The sequence below is a fragment of the Pagrus major genome, chromosome 17 (genome assembly GCF_040436345.1).
Source record: "Pagrus major chromosome 17, Pma_NU_1.0".
Classification (NCBI taxonomy): Eukaryota; Metazoa; Chordata; class Actinopteri; order Spariformes; family Sparidae; genus Pagrus; species Pagrus major.
Window position 1 is genome coordinate 21,056,894 of NC_133231.1, and position 18,006 is coordinate 21,074,899.

General features: G+C 43.4%; 1 protein-coding gene across 1 annotated transcript in view; it reads left to right on the forward strand.

Annotated features, from left to right (window-relative positions):
* erfl3 (Ets2 repressor factor like 3) overlaps positions 1 to 9,755 on the forward strand; it is a 49,151-nt gene extending 39,396 nt beyond the window's left edge. Inside the window, exons 3-5 of the mRNA XM_073485659.1 lie at positions 6,605 to 6,720; positions 6,899 to 8,049; positions 8,321 to 9,755. Coding sequence (XP_073341760.1) covers positions 6,605 to 6,720; positions 6,899 to 8,049; positions 8,321 to 8,986 — 1,933 coding nt within the window. The 3' untranslated portion in view covers positions 8,987 to 9,755. The remainder of the gene's footprint in view (positions 1 to 6,604; positions 6,721 to 6,898; positions 8,050 to 8,320) is intronic.
* The last annotated feature ends 8,251 nt before the right edge of the window (positions 9,756 to 18,006 follow it).

An 18,006-nucleotide genomic window follows, 5' to 3' on the forward strand; every position in this document is an offset into this window, starting at 1 on the left:
CTACATTTACAGTTAGTTATTCGGTGAAAATTACTATATTTTTTCTTATCACTATATATAAAACCAAAGTTTTGTTCAGCCGTAGTGCTATCTGATATTTTGGATGCAAGTTATGAATGAGAGGAAGGACTCTATCTTTAACCCCCAGCTCCATTTTAATCATGAGGGATAATGTGGTGGGACAATGAAGTTAACCTGTCCAGCAATAAAGACGCAAAGTATTCCCTCCACCACCATCTCCCTCTCGTTAATGAGACTTGTCATGATCTACACAGGAGAGTAGCGGGAAATGAAGCCTGTTGCCAATCAGTCATTGCAGAGTGCTGGCCTAATGAGTGTAATCATGCTAAGAGGTCCCAGCTCCGAGAGACCTCCAGGCCCCCCTGTCCTCCAGTCAGCAGCCCGCATTGGCTCCAGCACAGTGGTCAGAGGTCAGGGGGACTGCCACGCACAGCTGGCAAAGATTAACAGCACAGCACATGTTCACATTCACATACACAAATGCACCATTGTACACAGACTCCTGCCCATGCATGCTTGCTTGCACACATGTTTGCAGTGTTTGCTTCATTTCCAACGTTCATTTAACTGTGATAGGCCTCGGCAGCTGGAAAACTGCCCACAGAAAGGAACATAAATAGAGTGAAGGTTCCACAAGATTCCTGGGTATGGTGACACTATAAATTCAGAAAATTTGAGAGAACATGCCACTGTTTCACCCTCCCTTACTTCAGAGGAAAGCCCCGAATTACATTGCCATTTTTAATCCGCAGCTCCATAACTAGATCTGTGCATTTAGAAATAACCTGTGACCACATCTACAAAACACGCTGCAGAAAATACTGCTGCATGTGCACAGAGTGTTACTCACCTATCTGGCTGGGCCTGTTTGTGGGTCAGAAGGCCTCTTTGTGTGGAAACACCCAGGGCCAGAGAGAAAGTGCAGAGGGAGCACCCGGGGACAGTACCACTGTATGACTTTGTGTTCAACGTATGCTAGCGTGCATTGTCTCTACATTGTCTCTCTCTGCAGCATGTATGTGTTCAGCGTACATGAGCATTGTCTGTGTCATTGTCCCTGACTGAATGAGGCCTTTATTTTCCATGAGGGCGGAATGCACACACACCAGAGTGTGCTCGAGTACATATTCGCACCCACAGAGCATGTGACCAGGCTAATCAGACCCTGACCAGATCCTCCTCTTCATACACAAACACACAAATATACGGCTCACAAACTCCAATACACAGAGCATGTGACACCTTGCCTTAACATACCCCCCATCTCAGCCCACATTGTCACACAAACACATTTCATTTCCTTTTTGAGGCAGTAAACGCTCGTCAAACCTGGCCTCGACACAAAGCATTCTCACGTGTGAACACACACACCTGAGTGTGAGCAGCTGGTGTGTGTGTGCATGTGTGTAGAGAAGGATCTGGCTCGGATGTGTGTGTAACAGCCAATGCTGACGAAAGAGGCAGAAAATAAACACGGGGCTCATTGGGAGTATTGTAATCCCAACTTCCTGTCACAGTCAGCGCCTATTTACAGCCCAACAATGGGCAAGGCACAGCCTGTCCACACACACACAAGCGGGTTGGTTTACTTCATTTTTAGTGTTGACATTTGTGTTGGGTGAGTGCGCAGACTGATACAGAAATAGATTGGTGACCTTATACACATATCATATTATAGGTTAATAGTTGGCTATAGCGGACAGGTCTTTTGTCCTGAAGTAATACCTCACTATCTGAACTGAATGTACACATTTAGTCCCAAAAACAATTACGTTCAATACTTTTTGTAGTTCAGGCCATGTTTTCTAACAGTTATGGTAACATTGAACTCTCAAAAGTAATGACAACATCTTCTCCATGGAGAAAAGCTTTCAGGGCCAATCTTTTATCTTCTGTCAATGAAATAAACTCTCCGGTTCTGATATAACTGGAGCTATAGCAACATTTACGCCATCCTGTAGAGGAGCCGCCATTGTTTTTTTCAAACAAACACTTATTTCTCTCGTTGGTTGTCACACCTTAATCATGCCAGTAGTTGGCATTAATTTCTCTAAGGGCTCAGATTGGTTCAGCCTCTGTGTGGTCACCCAGAGTCGCATTGGACTCCCTAAAAACATTGTATTTGGCCAAGTATTTGGTAGTCTCGTTGCTTTTCGTTCAAACATATATCATTTTTAGTTTTTATGAATCATCACTATGTGTTCCATGTGAAAACAAAAGTGAACGTTGGCATATTATTCTAATCCAAACCATGATCTTTTCCTAAACCTAACCAGGTAGTTTTGTTGCCTAAATCTAACCACACTGCATTGAAAACTAAAAGTATTCTTTTAAATACCTAAAAACATTAAATTCGCTAAGTCTAAAAGTAAAAATCTTTAATCACAGACAGGACACAAACTCACCAAAGCTCATCTACATGACAGTCGTACAGGATCCATACATCCAGCTCGGCTTGCTGTGTACAAAGTCTTCATAAATCTTTATACTACTTCACCTGGCTTCCTAAAGGCCGTCTGGCAAAAAACGTCTCATCTAACCGCTCAAATGGTTTTACGAGGCAGATTATCACTTTCCATGTCAATGGATGTGACATCAAGTACGCAAATTATTGTTGTCCTTTGAGTCATTGTTGAGTCATGAGTCATGTTCTGTTTTATGTTGTATTACTTTTTATTTAATGAGATTCTTGTATGGCTGCTTGTGTGAAAAGTTGCTGGGCTCGTTTTGCGACCAAATGGAAGGGTTTGGGGTATGGAAAACTGATTATATTATTCAAAGTTAAAAAAATCAAACACATGTTTATAAAAGAATGTCAATTAACACAATCGTAAATAAATAATAATACTGTGGTGTTTCCCTGTAAATGGCTCCAAACCTGCTTAATGTGCTGTTATGGAATGTCTGTTCATTCACTGACTTCCTGCACTCGTGTGCGTCTGTCTCTCTCTGCTTTGATCATATTTTTTCGGACCACAGCAGGTCTGTGTAATCGCTGCCTTAATCCCTGGCCTAAAATCACACTTGGTAACAAGTGAGTTGATAGAAAGCCTCCCCTCTGTTCCCCTGAAGGCTTTGCCTAAATCCATACTCGCACTGATTGTTCAATCTACTCTTTTGGTTAAACAGGGAGCGGGATAAAGCTGCATCTCCCGGATGATACGTTCTGAGGGTGTGTGGGGGCACACATGTGTTTGAGTGTGCCTGAATGAGATGGCAGTTATAAAGTCAGGATATGGGAGAGGTGTGTGTGTGTGTGTGTGTGTGTGTGTGTGTGTGTGTGTGTGTGTGTGTGTGTGTGTGTGTGTGTGTGTGTGTGTGTGTGTGTGTGTGTGTGTGTGTGTGTGTGTGTGTGTGTGTGTGTGTGTGTGCATGAGTGTACTTGTGTGTGTTTAAGGCGAGTGCGGTGGGCAGCTAAACACAGGCACTCAAAGAATCTCTTTCTTCTCTTTTGAAGTGAGTTCAAATGCTCTTCAAAGACTGTCTGCCTGTATGACGGCACAGGAGGAGGGGGCGTGGAGAAAGAATGGGTGACCATGTGCTCTAAACACAGCTTCAGTTGCTGCGGCGAGGATTACGCAAAGTTGTCGTCTGCTTCCAACTCTGTATTTCAGCATTCTTTGTATTATCTGCAAACACAATTGCAAACAACATTTTAGTTGGCTGTGCTCTATACTATCACACCGCCATGAGCCAGAGTCAGATCAATGTGTCAGTACAATGATATTATTGGCCTTTGGGATGCATTCATATTTATGCCATGTTATACATTTAGATTATCAGAGACACCCAGCCAAAACTATTGAAGTCTACTATAGAGCCTGACCAATATATCGGCCGATCACAGATGTATATGTTGTCTGGAGTCCTGATATGAAACTTTTTTAAAGTACGTAATGAAGACAAAGATGCTTGGGGTGGGCAATGGGCAATATCAAAATCAGCAAAAAATGTTCGAGGTCATGTCTTATCAACGAGCCAATAAGATAATATATGTAAGATAATAAGATATGTGCGATAAGTCAATAATGTAATCATTGTGACAATAAATCCGACCATAATCAAAGTGATAATGTCAGTGGGACGGAAAGTTTAGTCTTTACCTGCTCTGGATAAATGTCTGTGGAGGAGAAGAGCATTATTTTAGGCTCATGGATTTCTCATTTGTATGTCCCCTGCCTCCAGCTAAAAAAACATGCTGCTTGTAGTGAATAGAAAACATTTCGGGTTGCTTATTTACACAGTGTTTGCTAACTAGCATGTAATCTCTAGCGACCAGCGAGCTCTAATTTTTATCGTATTTTTTTCAATTTTGCACCACTTAGGGGTTGCAGTGAGGCCGTGTTGCACAAAATAGATTTCTCTTAATTTTGTTTGTTTGTTTTCCACTCTTGCAATCCATATTTGTATTAAACCCATATGTGGGCCCTAGCACAGCCTGTTGACTTTTCTATCATCAGCTAATTCGATCACAGTCCTGTTGTGGTTTTAATTCTGCTTGACTTCCTGCCCATCTCTGCCCGTCCCCTTGCTCCCCCTCGCTCTCCTTCCCGGCCCTTGTGAGTGTCTCCCCTAGAGCAGAAATTACATGCTGCTTTGTGCCTGGCGTAAACAATGTTTTCAACAGTGCAGGCCTGTCCTGTCTCTCTCTGTCTCTCCCTCTCTCTCACCCTCTCCCATCGCCTCAGGGGATGAGAAAAGAGCGCAGGGAGAGTTGGGATGGGGGGGGGGGGTGTAGTTTGATGAGAGAAAGAGAGAGAGAGCGGTATCAGTAGGATAAAGGGAGAAGAGACGAAGGAGGGGGGTTGAAGATTGAAAAAGAGCAACAGTCTGTTCCCAGAGCAAAAACAGCCCAGCCAGTCTGTGTAATAAGCATAATAAGAGAGGGTGAAGGGCAACACCTCCCCACCACCAAACAGACAGACACCCCCACACACACACACACACACACCGCCGTCTGGATAACTACCATTCAGGGTAATGATAGTCAATGGGCTCTGATTAACTCAGCATTACCTACATACCCTGAAGCCCCTATCTTTGTCAGCACACTTCACTTAACTTGTGCCAGCAGACCCATGATTGAGGAAGGGAAAGCCAGGCCTAGTGCTATAAAAGCAGGTAGGCATGCAGACATGATGAGTAAATGTGCAGTCTGGTTGTGTTAAAAAGCCAAGGGTAGAGTGGAAGGGATAGGCGGTGGTTTTGGTGAGCATCTACCCCGACGGACAAACACACCGTCTTTGTTCCTTTCTTGCTCTTTATCTCTTCCTCTTTTTACTTCGCTCTGTCTCAGCCCTCAGCGTGTGAGGCTTGGCAGCCTGGGATCTAGAGGTTACATAAAGTGGATGTGGATCTGGGTAAGAAAGAAGAGCGATGTTACATAAAGAGCTGTAGCTGGACAAAGGTTAATAAAAATGGAGCCTTGTACTGTAGGCAGGAGCCATGGGAGCGAGAAAGCTTGAAAAAAAAAAAGAGAGAGAGAATGGCCATTACATAAACAGATAAAGATGGGGTGAATTATTGGTGGCTTTGCTTTGGTGTTACATAAAGAGATGGGTCCATCTAGCAAAATGAATAACAGTGTGAGTGTGTTGCTGTGTGGCAAAATCTGCACTTAAAAGACCCTAAAATACTTTTTTGTAATTCCTGACCTTCATTTAAACAGATGCAAAATTACAAAACATTCAAAATGTAGCACACAGCTGTGACATGCATGCAACTGTGCCCTTACAATCCACATTTGGCCGCAGTGTTAACACTGAATACATTGACCTCTGATCTCTTGATTGTTTGTTTGTTTGTTTGTTTGTTTGTTTATGCATCCACAGCATTTTATGCTGCTCCTCAGCTCAGTCCGTCCACTGCTCCTCATCTATCTGTTTTCTCTCTTTTTTTCTCCCCTTCCTCCCTCCTCCTCCCCCTCCTCCTCCTTGTACTGGGTCTGCTTTGTGCAAACGTCATACAACACTCCGTAATATCTATCATTAGAGGGGGTGGGGGGGACATGAAAGACTCCTGCTTATTAAAGTGTGTGCTTGAGTGTGCAGGCGCATCTGTCATAGGCTCAGTGACTTCAGGAGCAAAATGATAATTTAAAATGAGGTGTACATTTTGAATTAAATGTTTAGGTGTTGTTAGTGGGCTAGTATTTATGTTTTTTGGTAGAATACATCAAAATGATTGCATAAGATGGTACACAGACATTTATTTAATCCTGATATGTGTCTTTACACAAACTATGCATGTGTGAGCTCAGCGTCTTTTCTTCAGTGTTTGCACAGCTTTTTAAAAGTAAAATTCAAGCACTTTTGAAGTACTTTCAATGTACATAAACCAAACATTTTCCAGACTCTTGAAGCATTACTCACCACATCTAAATACTACAAATGCGGTTGCAAAAAACAAAGTTTACAGAATTCCTCCATTTAAAAATGAAGACAGGCTCATTTCATTTTAAATCTTACAGAATTCTTGGTTAAGTCAATTGCGTGAATGAAACACCAGATTATGTTGCAAAATCAAGCATTTCCCTAACCTTGAACATTTTTATTTATCATGTCTTCTCTATTCTCTTTGCCAGATACTACTACAACAAGAGGATCCTCCATAAGACCAAAGGCAAGAGGTTTACCTATAAGTTCAACTTCAATAAACTGGTCTTGGTCAACTACCCCTTTATCGACATGGGCTCCACTGGTAAGCCTCGACAGTCTGGCGCTGTGTGTGTATGTGTGCATGCCTGTGCACGTTCAGATATCTCCTAATCCCACAATAGGATAGCATGATTACATAGGATTACACAGGAGAACATTATATATTATTTCTCAGTATTCTCCCTCTCTTTTTTTCCTTCTCCCTCCCTTGACATTTCCAGGAAGCAGCGTTCCTCAGAGCGCCCCTCCTGTCCCAACCGGTGCAGGGACTCACTTTCGCTTTCCACCTTCAACCCCCTCTGAAGTCCTCTCCCCGAACGAAGACCTACGCAGCCCTGGTGGGATGTTCAGCTCTGTGGCCCGGCGAATGGCTCGTGGCTCCGTCAGCGACTGCAGCGATGGCACCTCGGTCAATTCTGAGATTGAGGAGGGCAATACGGGAGCAGGAGAGGACAGGGGAGAGAGGGGTGTGAGTGGAGCAGGAGAAAGAGGACCTGGTGGAGGAGTAGGTTACCGAAGTATCATCCATCCCCGTCTATCTCATGAAACCCTGTTCCGGATGTATGGAGGAGCAGGAAACCCTCCCGGGCACCCAGGCTCCCGTGGCCCCACAGGGCACCGGATCCATCCAGAGCCCCTGTCACCCTTCCCTGTGTCCCCTCTGCCGGGGCCGGGAGGAGCCGGCCTCCTAGCCCCTCCTCTGTCTCCAGCGCTCTCCATGACCCCGACATCTCACCTCCCCTACACTCCCTCACCTACCCTGTCACCCATGTTAGGCTCCCACTTCTCCTTCAACCCAGAAGACATGAAGCGCTACCTGCAGGCCCACACCCAGTCGGTTTACAACTACGGCCTGAGCCCCAGAGCTTTCCTCCAGTACCCCAACATCGTCATCCCTCAGCCCCACCGGCCCGCCGCAGACAAGGCCGGTCTGGCCGAGCGAGGCGAGAGAGCAGAGAGGGCAGCGACAGCAGGGGGAGGAGAGAGGGGAGGGGAGCGGCACCACCATCCACCTCTTGGTCACTCCGCCCACCACCATCCACATCCACCTCACTCTGCCCACCCTCACCCGCATTCTCATCCCATGCATCACCCACTCCACCTGGGTGAGGAGCCTCCACACATGTCTCCCTTCAAGTTCAAGCTGCAGCCACCACCGCTGGGCAGGAAGCAGAGGGACAGTCAAAGCCAGAGTAAACCTAGGCAGAGCTCCATGTCTTCTGGCTCAGGGTCTGGGTCCATGTCGTCGACCTCTGGCCTGGGGTCCTCGCTGTCGTTTGGCAGCGACCTGAGCTCAGCCAGCGGCTCAGGCATGATCTCTGCCTCCTCTTCGACGCAGTCCCTAAACAGTGCAGGACTTCCCAAGATAAAGGTGAGATACAGAAACCCAAATATCTCTCATTGTGATCTATCTCAAGGTTACACCGAGAAAATGTGTGAATCACCATCAGATCAAAAGTCTTAAAAAGGACAAAAGGACACTTTTTAATCGTCAAATATTGCCTTAAAGCTCCAGTGTGCAGGATTTAGGGGGACTTGGGAGGATCTGTTTTGCAGAAATGGAATATAATATGAATAATTATGTTTTCATAGGTGTATAATCGCCTCAAACTAAAAATCTTTGTGTTTATCTGACTGTCCAGGTTGAGCCCATCTCTGATATTGAGTCAGAGGAAGAGGTGGAGGTGACCGACATTAGTGATGAGGACCCAGATGAGAGAGATGAAGATTTTGAGCTCTTCTCCCATCGCCACCCGAGAGCGCCTGACCACCACCACCACCACCGCCTTGCTAACGGCTCAGCTGCAGCCCAACATCAAGCCCATCCTGATGAGGACCTGGACGAGGATGTCTTCAAAGCCCCTGCTCCGCCTCCACCTGGCTTGATGCCCTTCTTCACCTCGCAGCACACACACTCCAATGTGCATCGCCTGCTGCCCACCCTCAAGACTGAACCTGTCGAACCAGGGGACAGTAACACACCCCCACCTCAGACAGGCTCATCGGGGGCTCCCCAGACGAAGTGCATCCCCCTCAAGCTGCGCTTCAAGAGGCGCTGGAGCGAAGACCAGCGCATGGAGGCCTCACAAGAGGAGTCAGACGACAAGAAAGTGCGACCGGAGGAGGAGCGGGAAAGAGAAAGACAAAGTAATGGGCGGATGGAGATGGAGGAGGACGGGACAGGCAGCGGAGAAGGGGACAGTCCTCCCCCGTTGTCGTATGAGGGCTCTTTAGCCACGCCGCTGAGGGTGAGCGCTGAGCTGCATCGTGCCACTGCACAGCTGTCTCTGGAGAACAAAGACTGCTGATGAGAGACACAGCTCAAACACTACTGCTCCAGTAGCACTGGAGGTGGTACAGGAGTATGTAAATGGTTCCTCTGTAATCCCTCTCCCACACTGACAAACTAGATTCCTGAAACCTCCAGTGAACTGAGAGCACAGTCCAACATACACACATATAAAACCAACACCTCAGAGACAGCCTGACTCTTGTTCTGTCAGATCCCCCACCAGTCCTCTGTCTGGATCAGGGCTCTTCTGGGACACATCCTTTGGGAGGTGGGACTCACTCAGACTCAGCCATCCCAGGCACAGTGACTTTTAACAGGGCTGAAATCAGAGTTCACCTCCCACCTGGCCAGTGAAGCTCCAGACGCCCTGCCCCAGTAGCACAGCTCCTGCCGTCAGGCCCCACCAGTTGAATCAGCAGCCAGTCAGCACTTTCCTCAGGGGACACACACTCCCTTATAGCCCAGCAACACACCTAGGATGACAATGTGCACACTCCTCCCCTATGCTACTTCTCTTATACGCTGACGGGACTTTGATAAGTGCCTGTATCTAAAACCCACAGCCCTGGAGTGATGTGGAAGAGGACTGCTATGAGTAATCATTCTTGAACTCATGTAACTCTTGTAAAAGTTTGCCAGATACTGAAAAATCATGGGGGGAAAAAAGGAAAGTGTGTCTCCAAGATTGAAGAGTGGGGCTGTTGGGTGTTGACTCTTAAACCTGGCCCACTCCACTCAGGGAAGCCATTTGCTGTATGTTTATTGGAATCATGCACACACACGAGCAAAAAAAAAAAAAAAAGAAAAAAAAAAAGGAAGGGGACTCACAGTCAAAGCATTGCTTATGGACACTTGAAAATGTTCACTGCAACCCATGACTGTACACACATTTTACACACACACATGCACACACACACACACACAGACTTTGACTCTGGCACACTGTTCTCTCAGAGCTTTTGACTTTTGTATATCCTTCCTCCTGTCTCTCTCCTGTCCTGCTTTCTCTTTCTCTTGCGGACCACCTGTGGAAAGATCATGACTCCACTCACAGAAATAATTTTAACCCCAGGGAGATGTGAGAAGAATGAAGAAGTACTTCATTGTAGAGGAAGGAATGCTGAGGGGACGACAAGAGAGAAGGCAGCAGGGGGGAAGGAAGGGGTTTTGAGGGGTTTCCGGTAACTGTTAACTAGCCTTCTTCTCACCTCACCTAACACGGCTTGTATACTGAAAAGAGTTTCTCTCGAGTCCCAGCAGCACAGAATCCTAGTTCACCAGCTAAAGCTCCTCTAACAATCATAGATAGTGTTAAACTAAACCAGCAAAGACACACACACATGCACACACATGCACAACACTGCCTTTAGCTGTTAAACATGCTCCCTCCCTCTCCCTCTCTCTGTCTGGACCACCAGCTCTCCGTGTAGTGGCGTCATCCTCAGGTCCTGAGAGAGTGTGTGAGACTGCCAGGCCTGTTAACTACATGAGTGTGAGAGCCTGAGAGAGCAGGGAACATCTTAGACCTCACACACACACACACACACATACACACTCACAGACACACACACTGCCTCTCTATGCCTTGTTTTTATAGCATGTATAAAAGTGCAAACTGAGCTCTAATAACACACATACAGACTATATCTTTATATATTCTAAATGAAATTATTGAGAAAGTGAGATTTTAAAAGAAACCATAGCATTTTAATGATATGATTGATTCAGGATTTTTTGTAAGTGGATTATTTTGAGTGGTAAGATGTGTGTCATGCCACTCGCTTCATGGTATGGAGGGTGGGTGTGCAGAAAACAAAGAGGAGTGGGGGTGTTTCTTGTACATTTGTTTCATAGACAGACAAGCCAGAGAAAAACAGCACACACAGGCCAGTCTACACGACCAAGACCGACAAGAAAAGAACAAAAAAAACAGGACTGGAACAGACTGCTAATGATTCAGATGTGTGGCTCTCTCTGCTGTTCACTTCATTTGCAGTAGCTTGCCCTTTCAGCGCGCAGCACTCTGCTATTTCCTGTCTGTACAGTCTAGCTCGGCTCTGTGGGGTTCTCCCTGGCCGGAGCTGTCCTGGCCCCGGGCCACCTCTCCAGGCTCCGTGTATGTGCGTGTGTGTGCGTGCATGTGTGTGTGTGAGAGAGAGAGAGGTGGGGGTATGCTCTGAATTAGCTCATGGGTTATTAGTGAAGTAGTAATCTTTTCTGCCTGTTAGCATAATGCTCAGTTCACAGCAGCTCTGGATCGGGGCAAAGGAAGAGAGAGGGGGTTTTAATCATTACTATAAGATAGCCTTGAAAAGTCTAGAGCTGCAACAAATAATGATTGTCAATTAATCCGTTGATTAGTTTCTTGGTTGATCGATGAGTTGTTTGGTTTATAAAATGCCAGAAAATGTCCCAAGATGACAACCTCAAATATCACAACCCAAATAACTTCAGTTTACTGTCAGAGGAATAAAGAAACCAGAAATAATCACATCTAAGAAGCTGAAATGTTGATGCATTCTTTCTTTAAAATGACTCAAAATGGATTAATCAATTCAGGAAAATAGTGCTGACGACTAATCGATCACGCATTGCAGCTCTAGCAAAGCCAGACATGTGAGCCCCCTCCTCAAACTATGCACATTCACACATACACAAATAATTTGTGATTATACTTCGACATCCCGGACCTTTTTGTCTCAGCGGCCAGGTCATCCAGGCGTCTGATTGGCTAACAGAGCCATGTTGACCGGCGGCTTGCCTGTCCCTGCCTGGCCGGCGACAAGACGGATCTATAGCAGCGAACTGTGAGATAGATGGCCTCCAGGCGGTCTGTGTAGCTGAGCTGATTGAATTTCCTCATCAGACCCCTGTGGTCTGGACTGGAGCATGTCACAACGTGCACAGACACTCCTCACACACACACACACACACACACACACTCACACCCTTACCCCCACCAAGTCCTGTGTCTGTATTTGAACTGACCGCTGCCTTACTACTACTTGTCATATCTCAGCATCAGATGAGGCATCAGTCTTACCTGCTTTGCACTCTTTTTCTCTCTTCTTTCTGTTTATTTTTCCTCGCTCGGTTTCAGGCGTCGTCTGACTTCCTGGTAACCGTGGCGTGATCTGACTCGGTCATGATATTGCAGGGTAAAAAAAAAAAAAAAAAAAAAAAGATTGATTGGACTCTGATTGTAACACAGGCTCTCTCTCATCCTGTTTCAGGCAAAGAACGGTAGATAAACAGCACAAAGATTACATTTCTCTATCAAAAGAATAAAGATTTCTCAGTTTATTTTTCTGATGTCGATATTGCTATTGATTATTGTTGTTGTTCTTATTGTTCTCATTGGGTTATTTACCTCTCCACCTGGCATTATTGTTATTCCATGGATCTGTTAACTGTTGCTTTTTATGTTGTGTACATCTCTTTGGATGATGTGAACTCTCCTCCCCAGACTTCATTCCCTGCTTCAGACTTTCAAGCCCCCCAAACCTAGAGACCTTTTTCTTGTCTTTAGTTTTTACAAATGTAATATAACTAAAATGTGTAATATTAATTTTGATGCTGACAGAGAAATAACACCGGGGACTGAGAGGGAAGGGCAGTGGCGGAGGATTTTATTTAGGGGCAGAGGGGGAGTGATTTTATCTTTTTTTGTCATGTATTGTAATTTTTATTTTATAATGTTTCTTTTTCTCTCTCTTGCTCTTGTATATTTTTTCTTGTTTTTTTTTTTTTGAGGGGGGGTTGTATCATTTTAAAAGAAGAAAAAAGATGTGTATTGTTTGACTGTGTAAAGGTCTATCTTCTCCCTCTTTCAGTCTCTTCTTTCGCCTCGTCTCCCCCGAGCAGTTACATAACACTCAGATGGAGAGATGAGAGTTAATACCATGATGTAACATTGAATTTCTCCACTTCTTTCGTGTTTTTTTTCCAAACTTGTAATTAAGCTGTAATCAGGGTTAATTAAAACTGGTTAAAACCCAATATGAATATCCCTGTGTTTGTTTATGTCTGCCCTTCTTTCATACATCCATGTTTATTAATGACTCATAATCAGACAGTGGAGTTTTATTATTTGTAAACAAAGAGATTAACCCCTGACTTTTTGTCTCGTCAGCAGCTAGCAGACAGTCACATGGGGCCTTTTGGTATTTCTGTGAAGCTACTTTACAATTACAGTGAAGTACAAAGAAAACAACACCACACCAAACACTTCAAGACTTTTGAAAAGTAGGCCTAGTTAAAGCAACATTATGTAACCTGTTACCTTAAAATAACAGCTTCAACATCATGTTGATGGTACAGTGTCTTGTGATAGGGTGAATGGTGTCTCTGTCTCAGCCACTCCGCCCCCCATCACTTGTGTCTGCGCTGTAACTTCAGTGAGAGGGTAGGATCACAGCGTTACATACATGTAATGAGTTTTGTTTGTAGTCAGCACCTACAAATTGTTACAGGCCTGCGATTTGTATTTACAACAGGGGTGTTGCACTCAGACACTGTGGAAATATGCGTTCTGGTGGAGACTTGTGAGAAGATTAGTAGGCTACATGCTAAGTGGCTAAGGCTAGGCTAAATGTAGCTTCCATATAGTACAAAGACTGGAAATAGCGTCAAACGGCTAAACTGGCCCTGTGAAAAGGCAACAAACTCCACCTACCAGCCCCGTTAAAAACTTACTTATTAACACGTTACTTTTCGTCTGTTTAATCTGTACAAAAACCAAACTGTAAAACGTAAAGTTATGGTTTTATGCGGTGTTGTGTAGCGGACTATTTCTTCGCTACGTAGCGAGTAACTTCCGGAATACTCCGCTGGTTGCTAGGCAACAACTCAAGGCCCGGAAAAAAAAAACCCAAACCATAAAATGATAAATGGTCGTTTTTACACTTAATTGTTTGTACGGATTAAACAAACTATATTTAGCGTGTTATTTTGTAAGATTTGGTGCTATTAGGGTGTGATTGTATACCTTCGACAGAGCCAGGCTAGCTGTTTCCTCCTGTTTATGCGACTCTTTATGCTAGCTTTTTTAGCTTCAGGTTTAGCTAGCTAATCAACAGGTAAGAGGCCTTCTAACTTTTCTACAGAATGTGAGTATGCCTGTTTCCCCAAAACATCTAGTTATTTTAAATGTAAGTTACAGTGTACTGTCGTAATTTAAAAAATTAAGAAATCTTTTGCACGATTCATCAAAATTTTTATTAAAATTGCAATATGGCTAAGTGCAATATTGAAATCGCAAGAAGCTGCAATATTTTTAATGAGGTACTGTAGATGTTATGGCCTACAAATGATGTGAGACAACATGTTTCTTCCTGTCACAGTATAATAATCACAATATGATTTTTTTGACCACATCATGCAGCTCTATTTTGTCAAATCAGAGATGTCTTATTCATTCCCTAAGAAGCCATTTAAGGTGAGGTGGTTTGCAAACATAAAACCACACATTCATACATAAAAACCCCAAATATACTTGTGTAAAGAATAAAAGAAGAGACATCCAAATCCATTTATGATGTAAAATCAGCCTTCCCTTCTCTTATCACTCTTGATTTTCATAATTTTTAATTGTAAAAGAGGAAGAGCAGCCTTTTATCCTGGCTTTCATGATCCCTGATGCTTTGCGCAGATGAAGTGAACACACACATACACTCATGGCCTCTGAGGTCGTACGTTTAGCTGTGATAAAGAAAAGCACTTTGTCTGCGGTGCTGTTGCCCACTCACCCACATAAAGCTCACATGAGGCTCGCCCATTTACCTTTTAACATGACGTCAGTAGTAGCTCCCTTGTCTTAAGCGCACTTACAGGCACATTTTGTATGTAAGAGGAGGAGGAGGAGGAGGAGGAGGAGGATGAACTGCTGGAGCGAAGAGTTGCTGCCCTTGAGTGATTTTTAATGTCATAGGGACATTTAAAGTAAAAAAAAAAAAAAAAAAATTCAATCCAAAACAAGAAACACCATAACATGCAGCTTCATCCCATATATATATATATATATATATATATATATATATATATATATATATATATATATATATATACATATATATATATATACACACACACACAAATATACAGAGACATGCACATAAAAAATCAATTCAATGACATCGTCAGAGGTATTTAATGTACGCTAACAGACAATCATATTTTAAACAAACAACAGTTTGCTTGCTGACCTCTGTGTTAAATAAATAATGTCTGAAGTAGATCTAAGGGCTGTTACTGAACAATGAAAGGAATGAAAAAAAGAGAAAAGAATTTATAAACATCACATTTATAAGAAACTTCTTCAGCCTCAACACTCTTCTGAGAATGAATCATAAACTTATCTTGATAATATTTTTCACAGAAGTATCCACTCCTTCTATTGAAGCAAGGCGAGGCGAAGCAAATGTATTTATAAAGCACAATTCATACCCAAAGGTGACCCAAAGTTCATTGCAGGTGAAGGAAAAAAGCACATGAAAGAAATGATAAAAACAAAATAAAACACAATACGAACAATAAAAGCAAGCCAACAAATGTACATAGAATAAAAATCATAAGACAAACTAGCAAGTAAATTTGATATCAAAGAAAATTAATAAAAAGCAGCGGTAAACAGGTACAGTAGGTCTCAAGTCTGAACACTTCTGGCAGTTTCTTCCACATTACATTTGCACCACATTTGCACCACTTACATGCAGCGTCACCATGTTTACTTTTGACTCTGGGAACACCTAGAAATCCAGAAGCAGTGGACATGAGAGGTCTGCATACTGAGTTCAAACTGGGTTAAGAGATCTGATAAGTATCTCGGGCCTAACTTACTAAGACTTGACTACAGCTCCGACTACTGAAGCCTCATATTAACTGTTAGCTGGATATTGTGAAACATGTTTGCGCTGAAGGATGACTCTGGATTTTGTCCTTCACCTCTTACCGAATAATCACACTTGCCGCCTGCACGGAGAGGACGGATGATTACGACAACAAAGAACTTTTTCTATCTTCATCGGAGATGTGATTATTGCAGTGAGACACACTTGTCAAAATCCAAAAGCAATAGTTGTCAACCTTGGGATCTGGACCTGGGTTATAAGATGATAAATGGTACAGGAGAGAAGCCACATCTTGCTCTGCTGCTACATAAATGAAGATTTTTCAGAACTTTTCACAAATCTTAGTTTATTTTCTGTAAAATATTGTTAAGTTTTACCTCTTCAGGCCCCTGACAGTTATTCATGTGAAACTATATGATCGTTAGGAAGAGTAAATCCCTCTGTAGTAGGGCTGCAACCCCTGTTGTTGATTATTTTCATGAGTAATCGATTAACTGTTTGGTCTATGTGACATGTGACTCCTGCTTTTACCTTGTTTGACCTTAGTGGGGGTCACTGTATGTGAGATGTCTGGCCTCACTGTAGACGCACCAGTCACCCAGGTGCTCCATTCACAGCAGAGCAGAGAGAGAGAGAGAGACCACAGGAACCACTGTACTCTCTCACCTGTGCCACATCCTTCTCCCTTGCTTCCTCTGAGCGCCTGCTTTCGCAGAAACCTGCGCAGAGCCAGCTCCATGCTCCACATATAACCACAACCTATGCACCATGCACCCGCTGCACAGCAAGAAGCCTTTGTGAATGCACACACACACACACAAATACGACTGTTGCATCCTCTGTGAGAGTTACGGTACGGTGACATACGGAGGCATGCTAGTAAGTTCACCACATCCTCCACCGTACAGAGAAAAGCTGCACCGCACAGGAGTAAGCGACGGCGCGTTTATTACGCCGAGCACAGACGAGTGTGTGCGCACATTGATGTGGTTTGTTTGAAACTCTGGTGCTTGTATTTCCTTTTTTTCTTTCCTTCTCGCCGATCTTTCTGATTGACACATTTGACCCTAAAAGGAATATGTTCATTTTTTTCTCGCAGTTTAGAGGAATTAAATGTCACTGACCCTCCTGATATGTAAAGGATGAATGAGACTTGATGAAACAGACCTAACTTGGCTTTTTCTGTGCACCATGAAAACAAAAATGGTTTACTTATCTCTCTCTGCTTAGTCATTTCACATTGAATGTCTCCCCCTGTTGTTTGAATACTGCACTGCATAGTATGCAGCTGTAAGTTGCTTTATTTCTTAGATTGGAGATGCATCTTTTTCTTTTACTCATTTGTCTGTGAAATGAAATAACATAACATTCAACATTGATTAGACGCTTGTTTTTGTTTGGATTAGTTCCTTTCTGCTGCTTTAAGTAGCTTGTCACTTTATGAGCAATAAGCTCATTGTATATATATATATATATACAATGAATATCAATACATACACTATATACATTGTATATATATATATATTTAAAGAGCATTTTACCTCCCAAAAAAATAAAATAGCAACAACAGCAACTTCTGATATTTTTTTGATATAAATAGCTTTTTCTTGTCTTTTTTGCTGCAAACATCCAAATCTAACCTGATGGCGGTCCAACCTTGGCCCTTTGGCCCCACTTTGGGCAGCCATGGTCTCCAGGAACCATGGGATATGTTTGTTTTTGTTATTGCACATTTCATAAATGTGGCAGTTACTTGAACTGCATTTTTATATTTTCAAACAACTCAAAAACGAAGAAATACGCTGTAAATATTAAAATCAGGATATGAAAACCCAATTAAACATGCATGTTTGAGAGTTTTCACTTAAGTAGATTTGTGGGTGGGAACACACATTTTTATATGGCTCATATATGGTTATAATAATGAGCACTGAGCATTTATGTGCAAAATCTAATCCAAAAGTTAAATAATGGGGGGATGGATGGACTTGAAGCTCATTCTTCATCTTGTCCTTTGACTTAGGCAGGAATCTGTGTGTCCAAGGACGCCTGTCCCTGAGGGTCCTGTCTTCAGGTCCGGGACATGACGTGGACCTCGAGGAACAGCTGAGTGGTGTAAAGTTACTGTGAACAAGAATGCAGTGAGCACAAGGGCCTACTGTTCTCCATACTGGAGCACGTATGGATG